Genomic DNA, 21,541 nt, shown 5'->3' on the forward strand with positions numbered 1-21,541 from the left:
GGAGTCGGGGGAATGGAGAGGGGAGGAGGGGCGGAGGGAAAAGGAGGGCTCGGTCTGGGAAGGCCTCCTGGAGGAGGTGAGCTCTCATTCATTCATTCATTCATTCAATAGTATTTATTGAGCGCTTACTATGTGCAGAGCACTGTACTAAGCGCTTGGAATGAACAAGTCGGCAACAGATAGAGACGGTCCCTGCCGTTTGACGGGCTCACGGTCTGATCGGGGGAGACGGACAGACGAGAACGATGGCGATAAATAGAGTCGAGGGGAAGAACATCTCGTAAAAACAATGGCAAGTAAATAGAACCAAGGCGATGTACAATTCTCTCCCCTTTTAATCATTCGTTCGTTCGTTGATATTTATTGAGCATTTACTGTGGGAAGAGCACTGAACTAAGCGCTTGGGAGAGTCCGGTATAACAATAAACAGGCAGGCTCCCTGTCCGCAACGAACTTATAGAATAGGAGACAGTCAGTCGTATTTACTGAGCACTCACTGTGTGTAGATCACTGTAAAGCGCTTGGGAGAGGGCAATACAACAATAAACAGACGCATTCCCTACCTACAACGAGCTTCCAGTCTACGAGACAGATGTATTGAGCGCTTACCGTGTGCACGGCTCTGTCCCGAGCCCTTGGAAGAGTACAGTATAACAACATACGGACACATTCCCTGCCCACAGTGACCTTAAGGTCTAGAGGGACAGATAGACCTTAATAGAAATAAATAAATCATGATCATTTCCCGCTGGATCCGGGGGAACGGAGACAGGAAGACAGCGGGCTGGCAGACCCCAGCTCCACCCAGACCGGTGGACCGATCCGTAAGCAGACGTCCCCCGTCCCCCACCCCTCCCCTCTGGTCCCATTTTCCAGGTGGCCACAGATGGACGGCATCAGCCCCGACGGGAAGCCCAGTCTTGCCCCGTAACCCCATCAGCCTCGCCCCCGGGGGAATATAACCCAGTTAAAGTCTCTTTCTTTCCGTGGGCCAAGTGAGTAATTGCCTGTTCTCCCGGAGGAAGAAGCAAATCCACAAGGCCTCAAGGAGTCCAGGCCTCAGGCCCCGAAGCCGCGGGCCTTCCGAGGGAAGACGCGAAAAAGGCCGGGATCCTACAGTGTGGACTGATCCAGGCAGAGAGGAGGCAGGGTCGGAGAGGACAGATCCTGGGAGGGGATGGACGGGACGAACGCGGAAGTTCCGTCCCTCTAGACTGTAAGCTCGTCGTAGGCGGGGAACGTGCTTAGGGAGAGCGGCATGGCCTAGCGGACAGAGCGCGGTCTGGGAGTCAGAGGGTCACGGCTTCTAATCCCAGCCCTGCCCCTTGTCTGCTGTGTGACCTCGGCCAAGTCGCCTCACTTCTCTGGGCCTCAGTTACCTCACCCTTACGATGGGGATGGAGACGTTGAGCCCACTGTGGGACGGGGACTGTGTCCGATCTGATTTGCTCGTATTCATCCCGGCGCTCGGTACAGTAACTGGCGCATGGTAAAAGCGCTTGACAAATGCCATAATTATTATTATCAACTCTATCATGTTGTCCTCTCCCAAGCGCTTAGTTCGGTGCTCAGTAAATATGACCGATTGACTGATTGATTATTCCCTAAATCCCACAGCCCTGGGGCAAGGGGCACCGTTAGATGTGGCTGGGGGAAGGGTCAGAACAAACCCAAGGAAATAGCCAGTCCTATTTATTGAGCTCTTACCGTGCAGAGCACTGTACTAAGCACTTGGGAGAGTTCGGCAATATACAGGCACATTCCCCGCCCACCACGAGCTTGCAGTCTCCTTCCCCCAGCACAGGGACTGCGTGCCCAAAGGCATTAGACTAGAACGATCCCAGACCAGAAAGCAGCCATACAGAAATCAGCCTGCGGGACCATAATAATAATAATAATAATAATGTCGGTATTTGTTAAGCGCTTACTATGTGCAGAGCACTGATCTAAGCGCTGGGGGAGATACAGGGTCATCAGGTCGTCCCACGTGAGGCTCACAGTTAATCCCCACTTTACAGATGAGGTAACTGAGGCACCGAGAAGTGAAGTGATTTGCCCACAGTCCCCCAGCTGACAAGCGGCAGAGCCGGGAGTCGAACTCACGACCTCCGACTCCCAAGCCCGGGCTCTTTCCATCTCACACCCCTTCCCGCAAAGGAAAGGAGGGAAGGCGCACGGCCTAGTGGCGAGAGTACGGGCTTGGGAGTCAGAGGATGTGGGTTCTAATCCTGGCTCCGCCACTTGTCTGCTGGGTGACCTTGGGCAAGTCACTTCCTCCGGGCTTCAGGGACCCCGTCTGGAAAACGGGGATGAAGACTGGGAGCCCTTTGTGGGACGGGGACTGATTACCTTGTGTCTACCTCAGCGCTCAGAACGGTGCTTGGCCCATCATTATCATTCTCATTGTTCTTATTCATAAATATGATTGAAGGCATTATTATTAATCGTTATAATTAGGGGAGGGATGGCCAGACCTGACAGGCTGGACCCGGTCTCGGCCCCCCCCTCCCTCCGCCACGCCCGATAGACTCACATATGGCGTCCGTGCTGGTCCTCCCGGGTCAGCACTCCCTCCTTCTCCATCAGCATCTGCCGGAAGGTGCCCACTTTCTGCCTGATCTCCTCTTCGGCATACCTGAGGTGGGCCGAGCGGACGGGGGGCATCAAGAGATCTTCCCCTCCCGCTCCCTCTTTCTCCCTCCCGTTCCTCCCAGCCTCCCTGGGGACCCCCCCCGCCCCCCGCCTCCCCATTCATTCCATCGATTCATTTGGATCCAACTGTAGCGATTATGATGATTTGTTAAGCACTTAATAATTATAATAATGTTGGTATTCGTTAAGCGCTTACTATGTGCGGAGCACCGTTCTAAGCGCCGGGGGAGACGCGGGGGGATCGGGTCGTCCCACGTGGGGCTCACAGTCTTCATCCCCATTTTCCGGATGAGGGGACTGAGGCACGGAGAAGTGAAGCGACTCGCCCACAGACACGCAGCTGACAAGCGGCAGCGCCGGGATCCGAACTCGTGACCTCGGACTCCAAAGCCCGGGCTCGTCCCGCTGAGCCACGCTGCTTCTCTGTGCGCTTACTATGTGCGAAGCACCGTATTAAGCCCCGGAGTAGACACAAGATATTAAGGTTGGACCCGCTCTGATTGTATCTGTTGAGCGCTTACCGTGCGCAGAGCACTGTACTAAGCGCTTGGGAGAGCACAATACAACAATAAGCAGACACATTCGTCGCCCACAGCGAGCTTACGGTTTTGAACGCTTTTCCCTAATAATACAGTAATAAGTGTGGTCTTTGTTAAGCCCTTACTGTGTGCCAAGCACTGGGGTAGATACCAAGTAATTTTATTCTTTCAGTGGTATTTATTAAGTGCCTCCTATGCGTCAGGCACTGTACTAAGCGTTGCGGTGGATGCAAGCTAATCAGGTTGGACACGATCCCATCCCCTCTGTCAGCCCCACAGCACTTACGTCCATGTCTGTAATTCACTTCTATTTCGTGTCTGTCTGCCCCTTTAGACCGAAAGCTCACTGTGGGCAGGGACTGCGTCTGCTATATTGGTCCATTGAACTCTCCCAAGCGCTCAGTACAGTGCTCTGCACGAAGTAAGCGCTCAATAAATACGATCGCTCTGCACACGGCCAGCGCTCAATGAATAGGATTGATCGACCGATCCCCCAGGAGCTGCCTCTCCCTTAGAAAGACGTGGCGGCTAGTTCGACCCCCCAGTTGGGTCGTCACCTGGGCCGGGAGCCCCATTTAGTTGGACCAGATGGGGCAGAGACGCCATCGAGAAAAAGCAACTGAGGCCCAGAGTGATCCGGCGGGCTGGTGGAAGAACCGGAATTAGAACCGCTTGAAGAAGCAGCGCGGCTCGGTGGCAAGAGCCCGGGCTTGGGAGTCAGAGGTCACGAGCTCAAACCCCGGCTCTGCCACTCGTCAGCCGTGTGACCGTGGGCGAGTCGCTTCACTTCTCGGTGCCTCCGTTCCCTCACCTGTCCCATGGGGATGAAGACTGGGAGCCCCACGTGGGACGACCCGATTCCCCTGCGTCTACCCCGGCGCTTAGAACGGTGCTCGGCGCACAGTAAGCGCTTAACGAATGCCAACGTTATCATTATTATTAACCGCTGGGTCCCGTTGCTGAGTCCGCCCAAGGCCAGGGTCTCCCGAGCCAGCCCCCCGGCCCACTCACCCCTGCTCCTCCATCATCTCCTGGAGCTCCATGCATTTGAGCTCCACGCGCCGCTTCCTCTCGTGGTCCAGGATCTCGCGGTGGGCCTTCTTCCCCCGGCCGGGCTCGCCGGCCCGCGGCTCCTCCTCCGACTTGTACCGGGCTCCCGAGGCCCCGGCCTGCGGGAGGCCGTTGGCGGCTTCCTGGGGGGACGGCATCCTGGCCCCGTTGTTGAAGGTGGACATGGCTCAGGCCTCAGGGCCCCCGCCGCCCCTGCCGCCCCTGCGGATGGGAGACGGGGGCTGATGCGGGCCCGGTGCGTTGCCGGTCCCCCGCCTCGTTCGTTGGCTTGCATTTATTGAGCGCTTACCGTGTACCGAACACCGTACTAAGCGCTTGGGAGAGGACGGTAGAACAATGAACGGACGCGTTCCCTGCCCGCAGGGAGCTTACGGTCTGGAGACGAGCTTCCGGTCTCCTCTCCGCCCGGCCCGCGCCGGGCCCTCGGGGAGGTGGAGAAAGGACAGTAATAATAGTTGATAATAATGATGATATTTGTTAGATGCTTACTATGTGCCAGGCACTATACTAATTGCTGGGACGGACACGACATCGATCAAGACGTCCAAGAGTGCAACGGATACTTACGTTTTAATAACCCCAAACTAGTCGCTCCTCAAGTGGAGCTAGAAAATCACCTTCATCACCCACGGCGTTTCCCGGGTGTCTAATGAGCGCAAACCACTGTCGCTAAGGGCCGAACGATAATGCCGACAGTAAGGGTGGTAATAATGACCGTGGTCTTCGTTAAGCGCTTACACCTGCCGGGCACTGTAGTGAGTGCTGGGGTGGATCCGAGCAAACTGGGTCGGACACATTCCCCGTCCCACGTGGGGCTTCCAGTCTCAATCCCAGAGGAGAGGGAACCGAGGCACGGAGGAGCCAAGTGACTCTTCCAAGGTCACACGGCGGACATTTGGAGAGGGGGGAATCAGAACCCGGGTCCTCTGACTCCATTAGGCCACGTTGATTCTCTCATGCCACCCTGCCCACAGCTGCCTCTCCTCCTCCCCACCGCTCACCCCGCTCACCCTAACTCCCCTCCTTCGCACCCCTCCTCCGGGTGATCCCCTCTGCTTCCTCCACGCCCCGGGTCGCACTGTCCCATCGGCCGGGCACGGCACTGCCCTAGTCATCTGCTTAGTCTGTTGACCTCCGTGGCTTTCAAGTATTTGTCCCCGAGCTCCTCACCTTTTACCTATTGTGCAACTGGCAATCGCGTCCGCCTGACTCCGTGGCACCGGAGGTTCCTCGACATCAGTGACTTCTATTTCCATTCCGTTATTTTATTTTCCCGAGCTTCTAGTACAGCACTCTGCGCACAGTAGCCAATCGATCCATCATCTATCGCATTTCCGCGGCTCAGTGGAAAGAGCCCGGGCTCCGGAGTCAGAGGTCACGGGTTCGAATCCCGGCTCTGCCACTTGTCAGCCGGGTGACGGTGGGCGAGTCACTTCTCCGGGCCTCAGTTCCCTCGTCTGGAAAATGGGGAGGAAGACTGGGAGCCCCACGTGGGACGACCCGATTCCCCTGGGCCTACCCCAGCCCTTAGAACAGTGCTCTGCACATAGTAAGCGCTTAACAAAGACCAACAGTATTATCTACTGAGCGCTTCCTCTGGGCAGAGCACCGAACTAATGGGAGGGGACGATGTAACCGAGTCGGGAGAAACGTTTCCCGCCCTCAACCAGCTTCCAGTTTATCGCGACGATGAATGAGCTTCTAGTCTCCTCTCCACCTGGCCCACGCCGGGCCCTCGGGGAGGTGGAGAAGGGACACTGATAATAACGATGATAACTGACAGTAATAATAATAACGATATTTGTTAGGTGCTTACTATGTGCCAGGCGCTATACTAAGCGCTGGGATAGATACGAAATCAATCGATACCTCCATGAGTGCGCCAGATAAATACAGATACAGTTTAGAGGGGGAGACGGACATTACTATAAATAAATGAAACGCGGATAGGGACGTAAGGGATCTGGGGCTGAGGGACGGGGGGGGATGAGGTGTACGACTCCAAGGACACAGTGGGAAGAGCCCGGGCTTCGGAGTCAGAGGTCGTGGGTTCGACTCCCGGCTCTGCCACTCGTCGGCTCTGTGACCGTGGGCGAGTCGCTTCGCTTCTCTGCGCCTCGGTTGCCTCATCTGTAAAACGGGGATTAACTGTGAGCCTCACGTGGGACGACCTGATCATCCTGTATCTACCCCAGCGCTCAGAACAGTGCTCTGCCCATAGTAAGCGCTTAACAAATACCAACATACATATGCAGAAGGGAGCGGAAGAGGAAAGGGGGGCTTGTCGGGGAAGACTTTTTGGAAATGCGCTTTTAATAAGGTCTTGAAAGTAGGAAAGAGCGATTGTCCGTTGGACATGACAGACATCAAATATGACTCCCCTCCTCTAGGCTGTAAGCTCACTGCGGGCAGGGAACGTATGCGTTTATTGTTATATCGTACTCTCCCAGGCGCTTAATACAGTGCTCTGCGCACGGTAAGCGCTCAGTAAATATAACTGACTGGATTGAGCGACCGCCCACAGCGTCAGGACCGGTCGCGGAAGACTGGTCTAGAGCCTTCGAGGAAGTCTGTAGCACTGCTGGTCTCGGATGAACAGCTCTCCCGCCGAGACATCGACCCTGGAGTCTAACCCTAATCCCTCCCGCTGCAGCTATGACCGCTTTATCTTTAGTGGAGCTGGAGAGCAGCTGGAGCTCTTTCCTTGGACCCGCCGTCGGTCGTCCGGTGAACTAAAAACGCCAGGGGCTCAGGGGCGGGAGGTTGGTGGGGAGCCAGGTTGGCCCAGTTGGCTCTCCCTCCTGCTGCCCACCACGGCCCCGAGGCCCACGTCCTTTCTGCTGGCCCCAGGGCCTAGCCCGAGGCCGAGGCTGAGTTGCTGGGGCTGGGGGGAGGGACCGGGAGCTGGAGACTGGGGGTCCGGCGTCGAGATCTGGGCCTTCCTTTCCCCATCCTCTCTCCTTCCCCGCCTCCTAATGATGCGAAGCCTCCTAGGCCTTCCCCGATTAAGCCCTCGTTTCCTTTTCTCCCACTCCCTTCTGCGTCACCCCGCTTCGCTCCCTCCCCCAGCCCCCCAGCACTTAGGTACGTATCCGTAATTCATTTCTATTAACGTCTGTCTCCCCCCTAGACGGTAAGCTTGGTGTGGATGGGGAATGCGCCCGTTATACGGATAATAAGGAGAACAGGAAGAAGAACTGCGGTATTCGGTAGGTGCTTTCGACGTACGTGCCGAACGCTGGGGTGGATACGGCAAATCAGGTTGGACACAGTCCCTGCCCCACTTGGGGCTGCTGGTCTTCAACCCCCATTTGACAGATAAAGGAACCGAGGCCCAGAGAAATGAAGCGACTTGTCCGACGTCACCCGGCAGACTTGTGGCGGAGCCGGGATTAGAGCCCGTCACCGGGCAGGGATTGTCTCTAACTCTTGCCGGATCGCACATTCCAAGCGCTTAGTACAGTGCTCTGCACGTAGTAAGCGCTCAGTAAATACTACTGAACGAATGAACCCGTGACCTTCTGACTCCCAGGCCCGGGCTCTATCCGCCACACCTCGCTGCTCCTCTTGCCCTCTTCCAAGCACTTAGTAAAGTGCCCTGCGCCCGGTAAGCACTCAATGAATACCAACGATCGATTGATCGATCCGGCAGCGGCCCGAGGAGGCGGGATTAACGAGGATGAGGATGTTCCCCGGTTCAGGGAGGGCCACGGTGCTGTCCGGAGAGGTCATTCCTGCCCACACCCCTGCCTACGGGTAGACCTGCACCTGGACCTCCATCTCAGGAGTCTGCGTGGGTGTGTTTATGGGGTGCTGGTGAAGGGGCGAGTACTAGGGCAGGGGTAAGTGTCAGGGAAGGGGGGGGAGCCATGGAGAATAAGCTGGAAGTCACCCCGTTGCCCGTTCTCTGGCCCGGGAGCTGGGCCTCGACGCCCCAGCCCATCAGAAGCACTTCAGCCCCCAAATGCCCCCCACCAGCCTGGCCTCCACCCCCTGACCTCTCCGCCCCCCGCCCCCGGCATGAGGCTCATCAAGCCCCAGACCCCCTCTGCCCGCCCCCTCCCCGGGAGAGGAGTCCTGTCGTGCGGAGCCAGGATGAGGCCTCCCTCCAGCCGACCCTCTCCGCGGCCCGGGGGAAGTTGTATTTTTTTATTGAATAAATCAAACCCCTCTGTTTTCTCAGCTCCCTGCTCTTCGGCGGGGGAGGGGGGGAGAGAAGGCGGGGGGGGGGGGGGGGCCGCAAGGAGAGGTCCGACCTTCAGCGGGATCTGAAGTCCTTTCATCCATTGTACTCCCAGTTGCTAAGCAACGGCTTTGCCCACTCTTCCTCCCTCCTCGGGAGAAGCCGGGAAGACAGAAGCTGGGATGGGATGGAGGGGCCTGATCCTAAGGAGATTCCCCAGGGCCCCCCACCCCCTTCCCGTCCCATCCCCGCCCTCCCACCCACCGATTTTAGAGACTTAAACTGCAGGTTGCAAGCTCGTCGTGGGCAGGGGATGCGGCTTTTTATCGTTGCGTGGTCCCCTTCCAAGCATCCGGTACGGTGCTCTGCGCACAGTAAGTGCTCAATAAATTCGATTGAATGAATGAAAGAGCTCGGAACTGAGAATCAGGAAACCTGGGGTCGGGTCTCCGCTGGGTGGCTTTGGGCAAGTCCCTTAACCGTGCTGGGCCTCGGTTTCCTCATCTGGAAAATGGGACCCATAGTGCTGTCTTCTCCCTACCTCACAGGACTGCTGTGAGGACGGGATAACATATGTAACGGGACGATGGTACTCTCCAGGCGCGTAGTACAGGGCTGTGCCCACGGTAAGCGCTCGATAAATACGATTGAATGAACGATGCTTTGGAAAAATGAAATCTCTTGCTTTTTTTCCAAGTTTTCCGAACATTCAGTAAATGTCACCGATTGGTTGACCCCAAGCAGTCCACGCCAACCTGGAAAGCCAGATCCCAAGTACGTTGGGAAGGGGTTCGGAGGACCCAACGCCGTCCCCCACCCCCGATAATAATAATTAAGTACTTACTGTGTGTCGAGCACTGTTCTAAGCACTGGGGCAGATACCAGTTAATCAGGTTGGACACAGGCCCCGTCCCCCATGAGTCTCACAGTCTTAATCCCCATTTCCCAGATGAAGTGACTGAGGCACGGAGAAGGGATGTGATTTGCCCAAAGTCACAGAGCAGACAACTGATGGAGCAGGATTAGAACCCAGTTTCTTCTGCCTCCCAGACCTGGGCTCTATCTACTAGGCCACCCCGCTTCTCCCTGAAGCCCCTGCTCATCCCTTCCCTTTTCCCTCCAGGATAACCGCGAAACCCTCCGAACCTCCCACTCACCTCTCAGAAGGTGGTGCCCATCGGCTGGTGGCCGGTCACCCCGGGCCCAGCCTCCGCTGCTGCGGTGCCCTCTCCAGCGGCCTGGGGTCGGGGAACACTGGGCTAGAAAGAGCGAGAGACAGAGAGACACACGGAGAGATAGAGAGAGACAGAGTTGAGCTACTGACCAGCTCAGCCTCGTCCCCTGCTCCCTGCCCTCCAAGCCTCCTCCCGCCCTGAGAACGCCCCCCCCCCCCCACCCCGAAAGCCGAGGGGTCAGGGGAGTGGGGGGGGGTCCCAGTGCAGACTCGGGAACTAGGAGGGGCCGCGGGAGACGGAGGGTCCAGCGTTAGCCTGGACTCCTATTCTGCCAGATTTTTGGTCGGTTTGTTTTTTTACGGCATTTGTTAAGCGCATAATATGTTCCAGGCACTGTACTGAACGCTGGGGTGGACCCAAGCTGAGCAGGTTGGACGCAATCCCGGTCCCACGTGGGGCTCACAGTCTTAATCCCCATTTTACTGTGAATTCGAGACCGCGAGCCCTGCGTGAGACAGGCAGTGCGTCCAACCCGATAACCCAGCGCTTAATACGGTTGTCTGCTCATAAAAGCACTTAACGGGTACCACGGTTATTATTATCATTATTTTACAGATGAGGGAACCGAGGCCCAGAGAAGTTAAATGACTGGCCCAAGGTCACAGAGCACATTAGAAACCCAGGTCCTTCTGACTCCCAGGTTCTGTCCATTAATACGTGCTTACCATGTGCAGAGCACTGTTCTAAGCGCTGAGGTAGATATAGGGTAATCAGGTTGTCCCCCGTGAGGCTCACGGTTAATCCCCATTTTACAGATGAGGTCACTGAGGCCCAGAGAAGGGAAGTGACTTGCCCACAGTCACCCAGCTGACGAGTGGCGGAGCCGGGATTCGAACCCGTGACCTCTGACTCCCAAGCTCGGGCTCTTTCCACTGAACCACGCTGCTTCCCAGATGCCAGCTGTCCCATGCCCAGTGGGTGCCCCCAGTGCTTTGCCCTGAAATGCCAACACGTTGGCAGTCTTCCTCATCCTTCCCCATTCTTGGCATTAGTCGTGGAGCTCGATTCCATTCTTGCTGACCTCTCCGAGCCCCGTGGGGATCGTGGGCGGATTCTGAGCCAACGGACTCTGTAATAGGAGGGCTTAGGATTCGGGTGAGGAAATCTTAGGGCTTCCAGCCTGGAACCTGGTGGAACTCGAAGCCTCCTGGCACCTCAGGGTTGCTATTTCATTCGATTGTATTTCGGGGGCGCTTACTGTGTGCAAGGCACCGTACTAAGCGCCTGGGAGAATATTTTAGTTAGCTAACATTTAACTAAGCATTTATTAAGTGCCGAGCCCCGCTACACGCCCAGGTAGGTCCGGGATAACCTGATTGGACACGGTTCCTGTCCCTTCAAGGAGGAAGAAGAGGAGGTCTCAACCCCATTTTGTAGGTGAGGTAACTTCGAGCCCAGAGATGCCCAGTGAACTCCCCGAGGTCACCCAGCAGGCCAGAGGCGGAGCTGGGTCTAGAAGCTGAGCCCGTGACTCTTTCCTCGAGGCCGTGCTGCCTTTCGGGAGCTGGGCAAAATCCTTCTCTCCAGCCTATGTGCTCCTCCATCCGAGGCACAGGGCTTCGATGCCCCCCCACCCCCCCAGCCGCGATCAGGCCTCCGAGCAGCCTCTCGGCCTGAACCCCCTCCCCAACTTCTGAAGCTCCGATTCATCCTGCCGTCTTTGAGATCCCTTGATCGAAGGGGAACCAACCCCGGGGCTCTCTTTCCCCTCCCCTTCCGGGGGGGGGGGGGGGGGTGAGCTTGGCTCGACCTGAAACATCTTGGCCAACCAACCCATCTTCAGAGAACCACTTGGCCGCCCCCGGCTGGGGCTGTGTCCACACTGGAGGGGCTGGAGGGTCAGCAGAACCCGCCCCACCCTAGCGACCGTCCGAGCAGCAGATATACCGTACTCTCCCAAGCGCTTAGTACAGTGTTCTGCACACAGTAGGTGCTCCATAAATGATTTACTGAAGCAGAAACATCCTCCCTCCTCCTGCCAGTGACTCGCCCCCCGCCCAAGCTTCCAAGTCTTATCGAAGCCCCATCTCCTCCACGAGGCCTTCCCAGACTAATCCCTCCTTTCCTCTTCTCCCGCTCCCTTCTACGTCGCCCTGACTTGCTCTCTTTATTCATCCTCCCTCCCGGCGCCTCAGCACTTCCGTCCACATCTGTCATTTATTCATTCATATTCGTCTGGCTTCCCTCTAGACCGTTATGGGCGGGGAATGTGTCCATTTACTGTTCTATCATTCTCTCCCAAGCGTTCAGCACAGCGTGCTCTGCACGCAGTAAGCGTTCAGTAAGGACGACTGACTGACCGATGACAGGACTCCCCTCCTCCAAGAGGAAGCAGGGCCCACCCTAGGGGGTGGAAGAAGGCCGCAGCAACGGGAGGACGACCCGAACCGCCGTGGGGACCGGGACCAGAACCGCTCGGTCCACTCTGACCCGGCAGACACCAGGAGACGGAGGGGTTGGAAGACTGTGGGGGAAGAGAGACAATACTCGGCAACCCACCCCCCAACACGCAACCGCTCCCCACTAGCACCGACAGCTCTGCTGAAATCCTTTTCCCAGACACTGTGCAGCCACGAAATCCCACGGGGACCCGAAATTTGCACGGGTCCCGTCCGCTTGTAGCATCCCAGTCCCCTCACCCTGGGTCTGATCGCCCTCCTCCGTCTCCCTTTCCCACCCCCTCCCAGGAGGACCGCAAGGGAAGGGGTTTTCTCCTCAGACCCCCATCTCGAGCGGAAAACCGGCCTACCATCCACCCTGGCGGTGAAAATCGTCGCATTTATCAAGCACTCACTGGGTGCGGAGTCCTGTACTAAGCGCTGGGAAAGGATGGACCTATGGGAATTAAGACACTGTCTCCGCCTCTTGTCCCCACCGCAGAGGCCTCTGGGCTGCCCCTTCTCGCTAGGGCTCCCGGAGGTTCGCTTGGCTTGCTTGAGCTTGGCCAATTTGCTTGGGCCGTGGGCATCTTAGAGGTCCTAGGGGGCAAATGCCCGTGTCCCGGACCCCGAGCCTTCCAGGACAGCGGCGAGATGGCGGACAGGAAGGTGAGCCAGGTTGGGCGCTAGGGTCTCTACAGTGTGGGAGACATTGTAAGGGAGACATCCCTTTGTCCCCCACACTTCTCTGGGAGCACAGTGATAATAATAACATCATAACTGTGGTATCTATCTGCTAAGCGTTTACTACGTGCCAGGCACTGTACTAAGCACTGGGGTAGATATAAGCTAATCAGGTTGGACACAGTCCACGTCCCGCACGGGCCTCCCGGTCTTAATCCCCATTTGACAGATGACATAACTGAGGCACAGAGAAGGGAAGTGACTTGCCCCGGGTCCCACAGCAGATAAGCGGCTCTCGAACCCAGGACCTGGGACTCCCAGGCCCGGGCTCTCTCTACTAGGCCACGCTGTTTCCGTGTGCCCCCTCGAGCCCTCCCGGAAGAAGTCGGGGCGAAGGTAGGCCGTTCCCCAGAATAACAGAGCCGGGGGAGAGTGACGGAGAGCGAGGAAGCCGGGCCTTGCCCGCTCTAGACCGTACTTTCCCAAGCGCTTAGTACAGCGTCCTGCACACGGTAAGTGCTTAATAAGCGTCACCGACGGATTATGACTCCCCCGTGGCCTCGGGCCTGGCTGGCTGCGTGGGGTGGGGTCCCCAGGAGGGCCGAGAAGCTGGCTGGTCGCCCCAAGGTGGAGCGGTGTCGGGGGTCGGGGGGTGAGGAATCGGGCCGCGTCGCGGGTTCATCCTCTCGGCCCGGCCGGCCTGCTCCAGGGGATGCCGGATAATGAGGGCGAGGAACGGGCAGCGGGGACGACCCCGCGATGCCCAGAAGTGCTTCTTCTGGGTCCAGGGAGGATGAGGTAGAGGCGGGGGGGGCGGTTCAGGCCTGCGGGCCTGGAGGTCTGGGTTCTGGTGTCTGCTTTCACCTCATTCTTGGGGTGCTTGAGGAGAGGGGCGGGTGCGAGGGGAGAGGGGATAAGGACCGGGACCCCCAGGGCACTGACACGGCTGAATAAACAGCCCTCCCGCCCACCTGCAATCTGGGGTTCTGCAGTGCCCGTTCGCTATGTAAACCCACCCGAAAGACCTGGCCTGACCCCCCTCCCCCCCAACCGGGGATCCCCTGGACATCTTCACCTCTTACTGGCATCCTAGATTTTTATTTTTTTTTAATGCTGAGCACTTCCTATGTACCAGGTACTGTACTAAGCTCTGAGGCAGATACAGACCGATCAGATTCCACACAGTCCCTGTCCCGCACGGGGCTTAATCCCCATTTGACAGATGAGGTAACTGAGGTGCAGAGAAGTGAAGGCCGCACAGCGGACAAGCGGCAGAGCGAGGATTAGAACGCAGGTCTTCTGACCCCCACCCCCCACCCCCCCCCAGACCCGGACTCTCAGGCCACGCTGCTTCTCTCAGAAGCCCGGATTGGCAGCGGGGACTTGGGCAGACCGTCAAACCTCAACGACATCCAGCTGGCCCTCCACATGAGGCCTCCTCCTCCTCCTCCTCCTCCAGTCGGTCGTATTTACTGAGCCCTCACTGTATGCAGAGCACTGCGCTAGGCGCTTGGGAGAGGACAATACAACAATAAACAGACACATTCCCTGCTTCTAAAAGGCAGAACCTTGAACCCAGCTTCTTGGCTCTTCTCTTGCGCAGAGGCGCCCAGAACCTGCTCCTCCTGCACCCCCCGGTCCTGACCAGCAGCCCCCATCCCCTCGGCCCCAGCGCCCCTCGATCCTCCCCGTCTCAGGGCTCTCCCGGCCGACGCCTTTGTTAACTGGCCCTGAAGGAGGAAGAGAGGCAGGAAGGAGAAACGAAGGCAGTTCTTTGAATTATTCAGTGGCTCGAGGGCTCTCATCTCCTCCGGAGCTTGGCCGGGAGCCAGCCGCCTCCATCCCTTGCCCTGTCGGCCCGCAGTCGAGTCACCCGTCGCGGTCGCGGGGTGGGCAGCGGCGGAGGGGAGCCGGAGAGCGCGGACCCCCTCAGCCGCCCACGGGGCCTATCGTATGGAGGGACCTGAGCCCCAAGGTGCTCGATAAATAATAATCGTGGCATTTGTTAAGCGCTTACTACGTGCCAGGCACCCTACTAAGCACGAGGGGGGCAAGGAAATCAGGTTGGACACCGATCTGTGGGGCGGAGCCGCCTCTCCCGGATGTCTCCGGGTTCCTTCCCCCAAATCCACCCTCCTCTTCTGTCCCGGCGGAGAAACAAGCAGCCTCTTCAGCGCTAGGGAGTTCGCAGGACAAGGGAGCCCCGGTCAGTCAATCAGTCGATCATGTTTATTGAGTGCTTATTGGGAGCAGAACACTGTACTAAGCACTAGGGAGAGTCCAGGAGAACAGAGTAGATAGAAGTCCCCCGCCCACGAGGAGCTCACAGTCTAGAGGGGCAGGCCGACACTACAGTAAATAAAAATGACATTTTATTGGACATTAGTGCTGTGGGGCTGAGGGAGGGGTGAATAAAGGGAGCAAATCCAAGTGCAAGTGGGATGCGGAAAGGAGTGGGAGAAGAGGAAATTAAGGCTTAGTCAGGGACTAAGCTCTTTGGGAATCCCAGAATCTTCCAGGGCGGGGATACCCCTGCCTCCCCCACCCTCCTGCTCCCCGCTTTGGCCTACAAGCAGCCCCGGGATCTCTCGGGAGTTTCCCGGTCTGAGCCCCAGTGGGAAAGGAAGTGGAGCCAGGTGTCCCTTCTGGAGGGGACATCGGCACACAGGCCCCGCAATGCTCGCGTAGGCGTGAAACCTCACCACACCCAGCCACTCCGCAGGTGCCCCTTCTTGTGCCAGAAGGGAGCTGCAGGGGGGCAGGACTGGGGCACCCGCGTCCCACCCGAGTCCGGCCGGCTTTAGCCCGGGAGGCTCGGAACGGGACCAACCACGGGGGGCGTGAGGTAGGGCAGGCTTAGGGCAGATCTCTCTTCATTTCGATGGTATCCGTCAAGCGCTTATTACGTGCCGGGCCCCGTACTACGCTAGACCCAAGGTCCATATCCTACACGGGGGTCACGGTCTTGATCTCCATTTTACGGGGAGGGACCTGAGGCCCAGGGAAGTGAAGCCTCTGGACGCGGTCACACAGCAGACAAGCGGCGGAGCCGGGGTGAGGACCCGGGTCCCACGCTCTATCCAATAGGCCGCACTGCTTCTCTGGCAAGCTCCAGACCCGAAGAATCCTGGAAACCAGGGGGTGGAGGGGAAGGGTCCTCAACAAGCAGGGTTCAGCCACGGGGAAGAGATAGTTCCCCGCGGGCCGCTCTCGCTTCGACGCGGCTCACCGGCCCGGATCCGCTGCTTTTCCCGGGCGGGTTCGCCCGTCTGGCGCTCCGTGCCACCACCCTGCCTCGGGAAAGGCTGGCGCTGTTGCTCGTGGCCAAGGGCGCCGACCCTTTGGACTCCAGGAGAGCCTGGCACCTGCCCAGGCCTTGCCCTCTTCCCGTCCGAGTGCCCGAGCTGTGGGAGGCCCCTGCGCAAGCCACGGGGAGAGATCTCCTGGCTCACAGAGGCTTACCGATAATAATAATAATTGTGATACTCTTTAAGCCCTTGCTATGTTGCCGAGCATTCTTCTTAAGCGCTGGGGGAGATACAGACGAATCAAATAGAGCGCGGTCCCCGTCCCCCATGGGTCTCACACTCATCTCCTTTACGGTTGAGGGAACTGAGGCTGAGAAGCGAAGTGTCTGGCCCAAGGTCACACGGCAGACACGCGGTGGAGCCGGGATTAGAAACCGGGTCCTTCTGACTCCCAGCCCGGGCTCTAGACCCCGCGCCACGCCGGCGACGGACCCGAGTTAGAACAGTGAGGACAAGCAATCGATCGATCCATCAGTGGTCGTCTCCTCCTCTAGACTGTAAGCACGTCGTGGGCGGGGAATATCTCCGTTGTATTTTTAGGTTGTATTCTCCCAAACGCTTAGTACAGTGTGCTGCCTATGGTAAGTGCTCAGTAAATATGATTGGATGATCGCCCAAGGCCTGAGGGGGGTCTCAGCCCCAGGCCCCTCACTGTGCCCATCAGAGAACCTGCACACTGCTCTACCTCTGTCTTCCTCCTCTTCCTCTTCCTCCTCCTTCTCCTCCTCCTCCTTCTCCTCCGGGGTGTGTAGTTCTGAGGGCCGAGGGAGGGGCTTCGGGTGATGGAAGCCCAGAGTCCACATGAGTCTGTTTTCCGGGATAGAAAACCGGGCAGGGGGCGACGAGGGGGGCCCCCAAGACCCTCTCTTGGGATGGTCTTTCTCTCCCCACACAAGGGACTGACCCACCCTGGTTCTCGCCCCTTTCCTGCTGTTAAACGACTCGGAGATTAAACATTCGGTCTCCCCATCTAAGAACCGGGAAGGCTAAGGCCCGATGGGCTGCGAGACAGGACCCCTGGGTCCTTTTCAGGGTGGCACCTCCCTCTACGCCGGTGCTGGTCCGGGCCCGGGTCCCGGGGGGCAGGGGGGACCATCCGGGAGGGAGGAGGGCGGGGGCAAGGTGGCGGGACGTGGGTGGGTCCCGGGGGGACGGACGGGCAGGCCGGGGGGCCCGGGAGATCCGACCGCGTCGAGCGAGGTTCCTTGGCCCATCCGAGCGGTTGGGGGTCTCCAGCGGGGGTCTCCCCTCCTGCCCCCGGCTAACTCGGTTACGGGACCCCTGGCCGAGCCTCTTCCGGCCCGAGCACGGGCCAGGCCGGGGCGGCTCTCCTCCGCTACCTGTCTGCTGTGTGACCTTGAGCAAGCCACTTCGCTCCTCTGTTCCCTCATCTGTAAAAAATGGGGATTAAGACGGGGAGTCCCGTGTGGGACAGGGACTGTATCCAACCTGATTAACTTGTATCTACCCCAGGGCTTAGAACACGGCTTGGCACCTAGGAAGCGCTTAATAAAAATCATCCTCATCATCCCGCTTTGGGCAGCCCCCCGGACCCCATCCCTAGCCTGTCGTCGGTTGCTAGGCAGTGAGGCTCCACGTCCTCTCCCGGTTCCAGTCTCCCCAGGGGAAAGGGGGCAGATCCACTCTCTCTTCTAGATCGGCCTATCCTTCACCCGGGTGCGGAAACTCCCGCGTATCCAAGCAACGGCCTCCTTGCCGGCTGAGAGGAACATCTCTGCCCAGGTGAAGATGGAGGTGAGAAAATAAGAACGCATCTCCAAGCACTTCTCTCTCCCCCAGCCCCCACAACCCCATCTGAGGCCGGAGGCGGTGGGCGGGGGGGGGAGAGACCGAGGCTCAAAGCGCCGGGGCCCTCCCTCCAGGGACCTGAGAGCAGTCCCTAAATTCCCCGGCCTCTGAGGATCTCGGAGCACGCGTCGAGGGCCGGTGGGATTTGTTAAGCGCTTACTGTGTGCCAGGCGCCGTACTAAGCGCTGGGGAGGATACTGGCAAATCCAGCTGGACACCGTCCCCGTCCCAGGTGAGGATCACAGGTTCCATCCCCATCAGTTACCTCATCTGTAAAAGGGGGATGAAGACTGTGAGCCCCACGTGGGACCCCCTGCTTCCCCTGTGTCTCCCCCAGCGCTTAGAACAGTGCTCGGCACATAGTAAGCGCTCAACAGATACCAGCATTATTACTTTACAGACGAGGTAACGGAGGCACTGAGGAATAATAATAAGATGTCGGTATCTGTGAAGCGCTTACTACGTGCAGAGCACCGTTCTAAGCGCTGGGGTCGACACGGGGTCATCGGGTTGTCCCACGTGGGGCTCACAGTTAATCCCCATTTGACGGATGAGGTCACTGAGGCACAGAGAAGCCGAGTGGCTCGCCCACAGTCACCCAGCTGACAAGTGGCAGGGCCGGCATTCGAACCCACCACCTCTGACTCCCGAGCCCGGGCTCTTTCCACTGAGCCACGCTGCTTCTCGGAAGTGACTGGCCCAAGGCCGCACAGCGGGCAAGCGGCGGAGCGGGGATCAGAAGTCGTGACCCTCTGACTCCCGGGGCCGTCCTCTGTCCGCTTCGCCTTGAGTCGCCAATCGATCAGCAGCATTTACTGAGCACTAGGTGCAGAACACTGTAGTAGGCGCCCGGGAGAGTACAGTGCGACAGAATTGGCAGATACGTTCCCTGCCCGTCACGCCCCGCCCCACCCCCACGCACCCGCACCGTCTCGTGCCCTTCCGAAGCGCGGCCTTAAGCCCGACCAGGGCAGCGTGGCTAGGTGGAAAGAGCACGAGCCTGAGAGTTAGCAGGTCACGGGTTCTAATCCCGGCTCCACCATTTGTCTGCTGCGTGACCTTGGGCGAATCACTCCGCCTGTCTGGGCCTCGGTTACCTTCACCTCTAAAATGGGGATTGAGACCGTGAGCCCCACCCGGACAGGGATTGTGGTCAACTCGATTTGCTCGTATCCGCCCTAGCGCTTAATGTAGTGACTGAAATATACTGAGCGCTTAACAAATACTCTCATTATAGAGGAGCAGCGTGGCTCAGTGGAAAGAGCCCGGGCTTGGGCGTCAGAGTCGGTGGGTTCGAATCCCGGCTCTGCCGCTTGTCAGCTGTGTGACGCTGGGCGAGTCACTCGGCTTCTCCGTGCCTCAGTTCCCTCATCTGTAAAATGGGGATTAACTGTGAGCCTCACGTGGGACGACCTGATTATCCTGTATCTCCCCCAGCGCTTAGGACAGTGCTCTGCCCATAGTAAGCGCTTAACGAATACCAACGTTATCATTACCTGCCTGAGTTAGCGGATCTGCATCTCTCTGCAGAGGGGCCACGGGGCTTCCTCCCCATTGCCCCCCCAACCCCTCCCACCCCCCCCACCCAAACACAGAACGACCCATCCGTCCCAGGGCCGGGAAGGGGCCTATCTCAACCGCCTCCTCCATTAATATGCGGGGCTCCGAGAGGTGTTTCTCTTCGGAGCACTTGATGAACATTAACCAATTAATGTAGATTAATCTGATTAGCCTAAATAGTTAATTAAGCAGTTAATGGACCATAGGCCTTCTACTCTAACCTGCTGTATCCCCAGCACGAAGGCCCCTGGAGGCGAGGAGGGCTGTGCGTGTGGGGCGGGGGGGTCGGTGCCCGACCCAGGGTGACCCGCTGAACGATATTCCCTCGCCGCCCCCGGAGGAAGAGACGAGGTGCCTGGGGTTCCGGTAGAGCGGGGACCGATGGAGCCCCCGGTTGTCTCCCCATCTCCCCTTGGAATCAGCCCGACAGCCGATTCCGGGCCCGGATTCATTCCTTCGTTCGGTGGTATTTATGGAGCGCTTCCTATGTGCAGGGCACCGGACTGAGCGCCTGGAATGGACGAGGAGAGGTCTTGGGTGAGGCCCTCGGGAGTCCACAAAGGCTACCGGGAAGGAAGGCGATTTCGCCCATCCAGATACCCCAGCCCTTCCCCTGCTCCCACAGCCAGACCCTTCCCCCTCGGGGCTCTACCGCTCGTCTGCTGTGTGTGACCTTGGGCAAGTCACTTGGCTTCTCTGGGCCTCAGTGACCTCATCTGGAAAATGGGGATTGAGACTGGGAGCCCCACATGGCACTGCTTCCAATGAGATTGGCTTGCATCCACCCCAGCGCTTAGTACGGTGCCTGGCACATAGTGAGCGCTTAACAAATGCCATCATTAACAGGGACCGGGGCTGAACTGAGAGGGCTCCGGGCCGTTCCTTAATGGCAACCGGGCACCTCCCCCGTTATCTGGGCCATTCCAAGCGCTTGGTACAGTGCTCTGCACATAGTAAGCGCTCAATAAATACTACTGAATGAATATCCCCCAGGGCACCAGCCCCGGCGAGTCTCATGCCCCGAACCGTGCCCGTTCCCAGCTCATGGATCTAATCCCCCCCCATCCGCCGCCTGACGGCTGTGTGACCTTGGGCAACTCGCCGCACTTCTCCGGGCCCCAGTTACCTCATCTGTGAAACGGGGATTGAGCCTGGGAGCCCCGTATGGGACGAGGACTCGTGTCCGACCCCATTGGCTTGGATCCACCCCAGCGCTCAGGACAGTGCCTGGCGCATAGGCGGCGCTCTACAGATACCGCAATTATTATTCATTATTATTATTAACGTCCAGTGGGGGAGAGGCCCATGACACTCCGCCAGGATCCTCAGAGGCTGGGGGGGGGGGGGCAAGGGAGGTGGGCAGGGAGGAGACGCCAGCCTGGTCCAGCGCTCTGGGGTTTTGCGTAACGGGGCCGCAGCGTCGCCCGGGAGTGATGCCAAGCGGGAGGAGCCAGAGAGGGAAGGCCCCGAGACCCGGTTTAGCGGGAAGCTCTCATCCATCCCACCCTTCTCCTCTACCCCACCTTTCGTATATTCTGGGCCGACGCCCACGCCCTCCCTCAGCCTTCGAGGCCGGCCCCTGACGGAAGCCGGTCGTCTCCCTCCCGTTGTCCCCGTGCCAAAGCTGGGACCTAATAATAATACTTGTGGTATCTGTTAAGCGCTTCCTAGGCTTCTCTGTGGTATCTGTTAAGTGTTCCCTACGTGCCAGGCACCGTTCTAAGCACCGGGGTAGGTACGAAATAGTCTGGGCACAGTCTCCCCCAAAGAGCTCACAGTCCCGATCACCATTGTACAGACGAGGCGAATGGGGCCCAGAGAAGCGAAGCGACATGCCCAAGGTCATACAGACGTTAAGTGGAAGGGCCAGGATTAGAACCCAGGGCCTTCTGACTCCCAGGCCCCATCTCATCTGCTTGTTCCCACTCTTCTTCCTCCTGCTCCCAGCCCCACAGCATTTCCGTATATATCTGTCATTTTATTTACTGTATTGATGTCTGTCTCCCCAGTTCTAGGCCGTGAGCTCGTTGTGGGCAGGGAATGTGCCGGTTTCATGATGTTGGTATTTGTTAAGCGCTTACTACGTGCAGGGCACTGTTCTAAGCGCTGGGGTAGATACAAG

At 58.3% G+C, this 21,541-nt stretch overlaps 1 protein-coding gene across 1 annotated transcript in view; it reads right to left on the reverse strand.

Annotated features, from left to right (window-relative positions):
- The window catches only part of SRRM3 (serine/arginine repetitive matrix 3), a 54,255-nt gene that overhangs the window by 24,727 nt on the left and 7,987 nt on the right, over positions 1–21,541 (reverse strand). The window contains exons 2-4 of the mRNA XM_039914531.1: positions 9,603–9,704; positions 4,203–4,463; positions 2,534–2,635 (exon numbers count right to left, since the gene is read on the reverse strand). Of these exons, the coding sequence (XP_039770465.1) occupies positions 2,534–2,635; positions 4,203–4,426 (326 nt within the window). The 5' untranslated portion in view covers positions 4,427–4,463; positions 9,603–9,704. The remainder of the gene's footprint in view (positions 1–2,533; positions 2,636–4,202; positions 4,464–9,602; positions 9,705–21,541) is intronic.

Source organism: Ornithorhynchus anatinus, chromosome 17 (assembly GCF_004115215.2).
Source record: "Ornithorhynchus anatinus isolate Pmale09 chromosome 17, mOrnAna1.pri.v4, whole genome shotgun sequence".
In the NCBI taxonomy this organism is placed as follows: Eukaryota; Metazoa; Chordata; class Mammalia; order Monotremata; family Ornithorhynchidae; genus Ornithorhynchus; species Ornithorhynchus anatinus.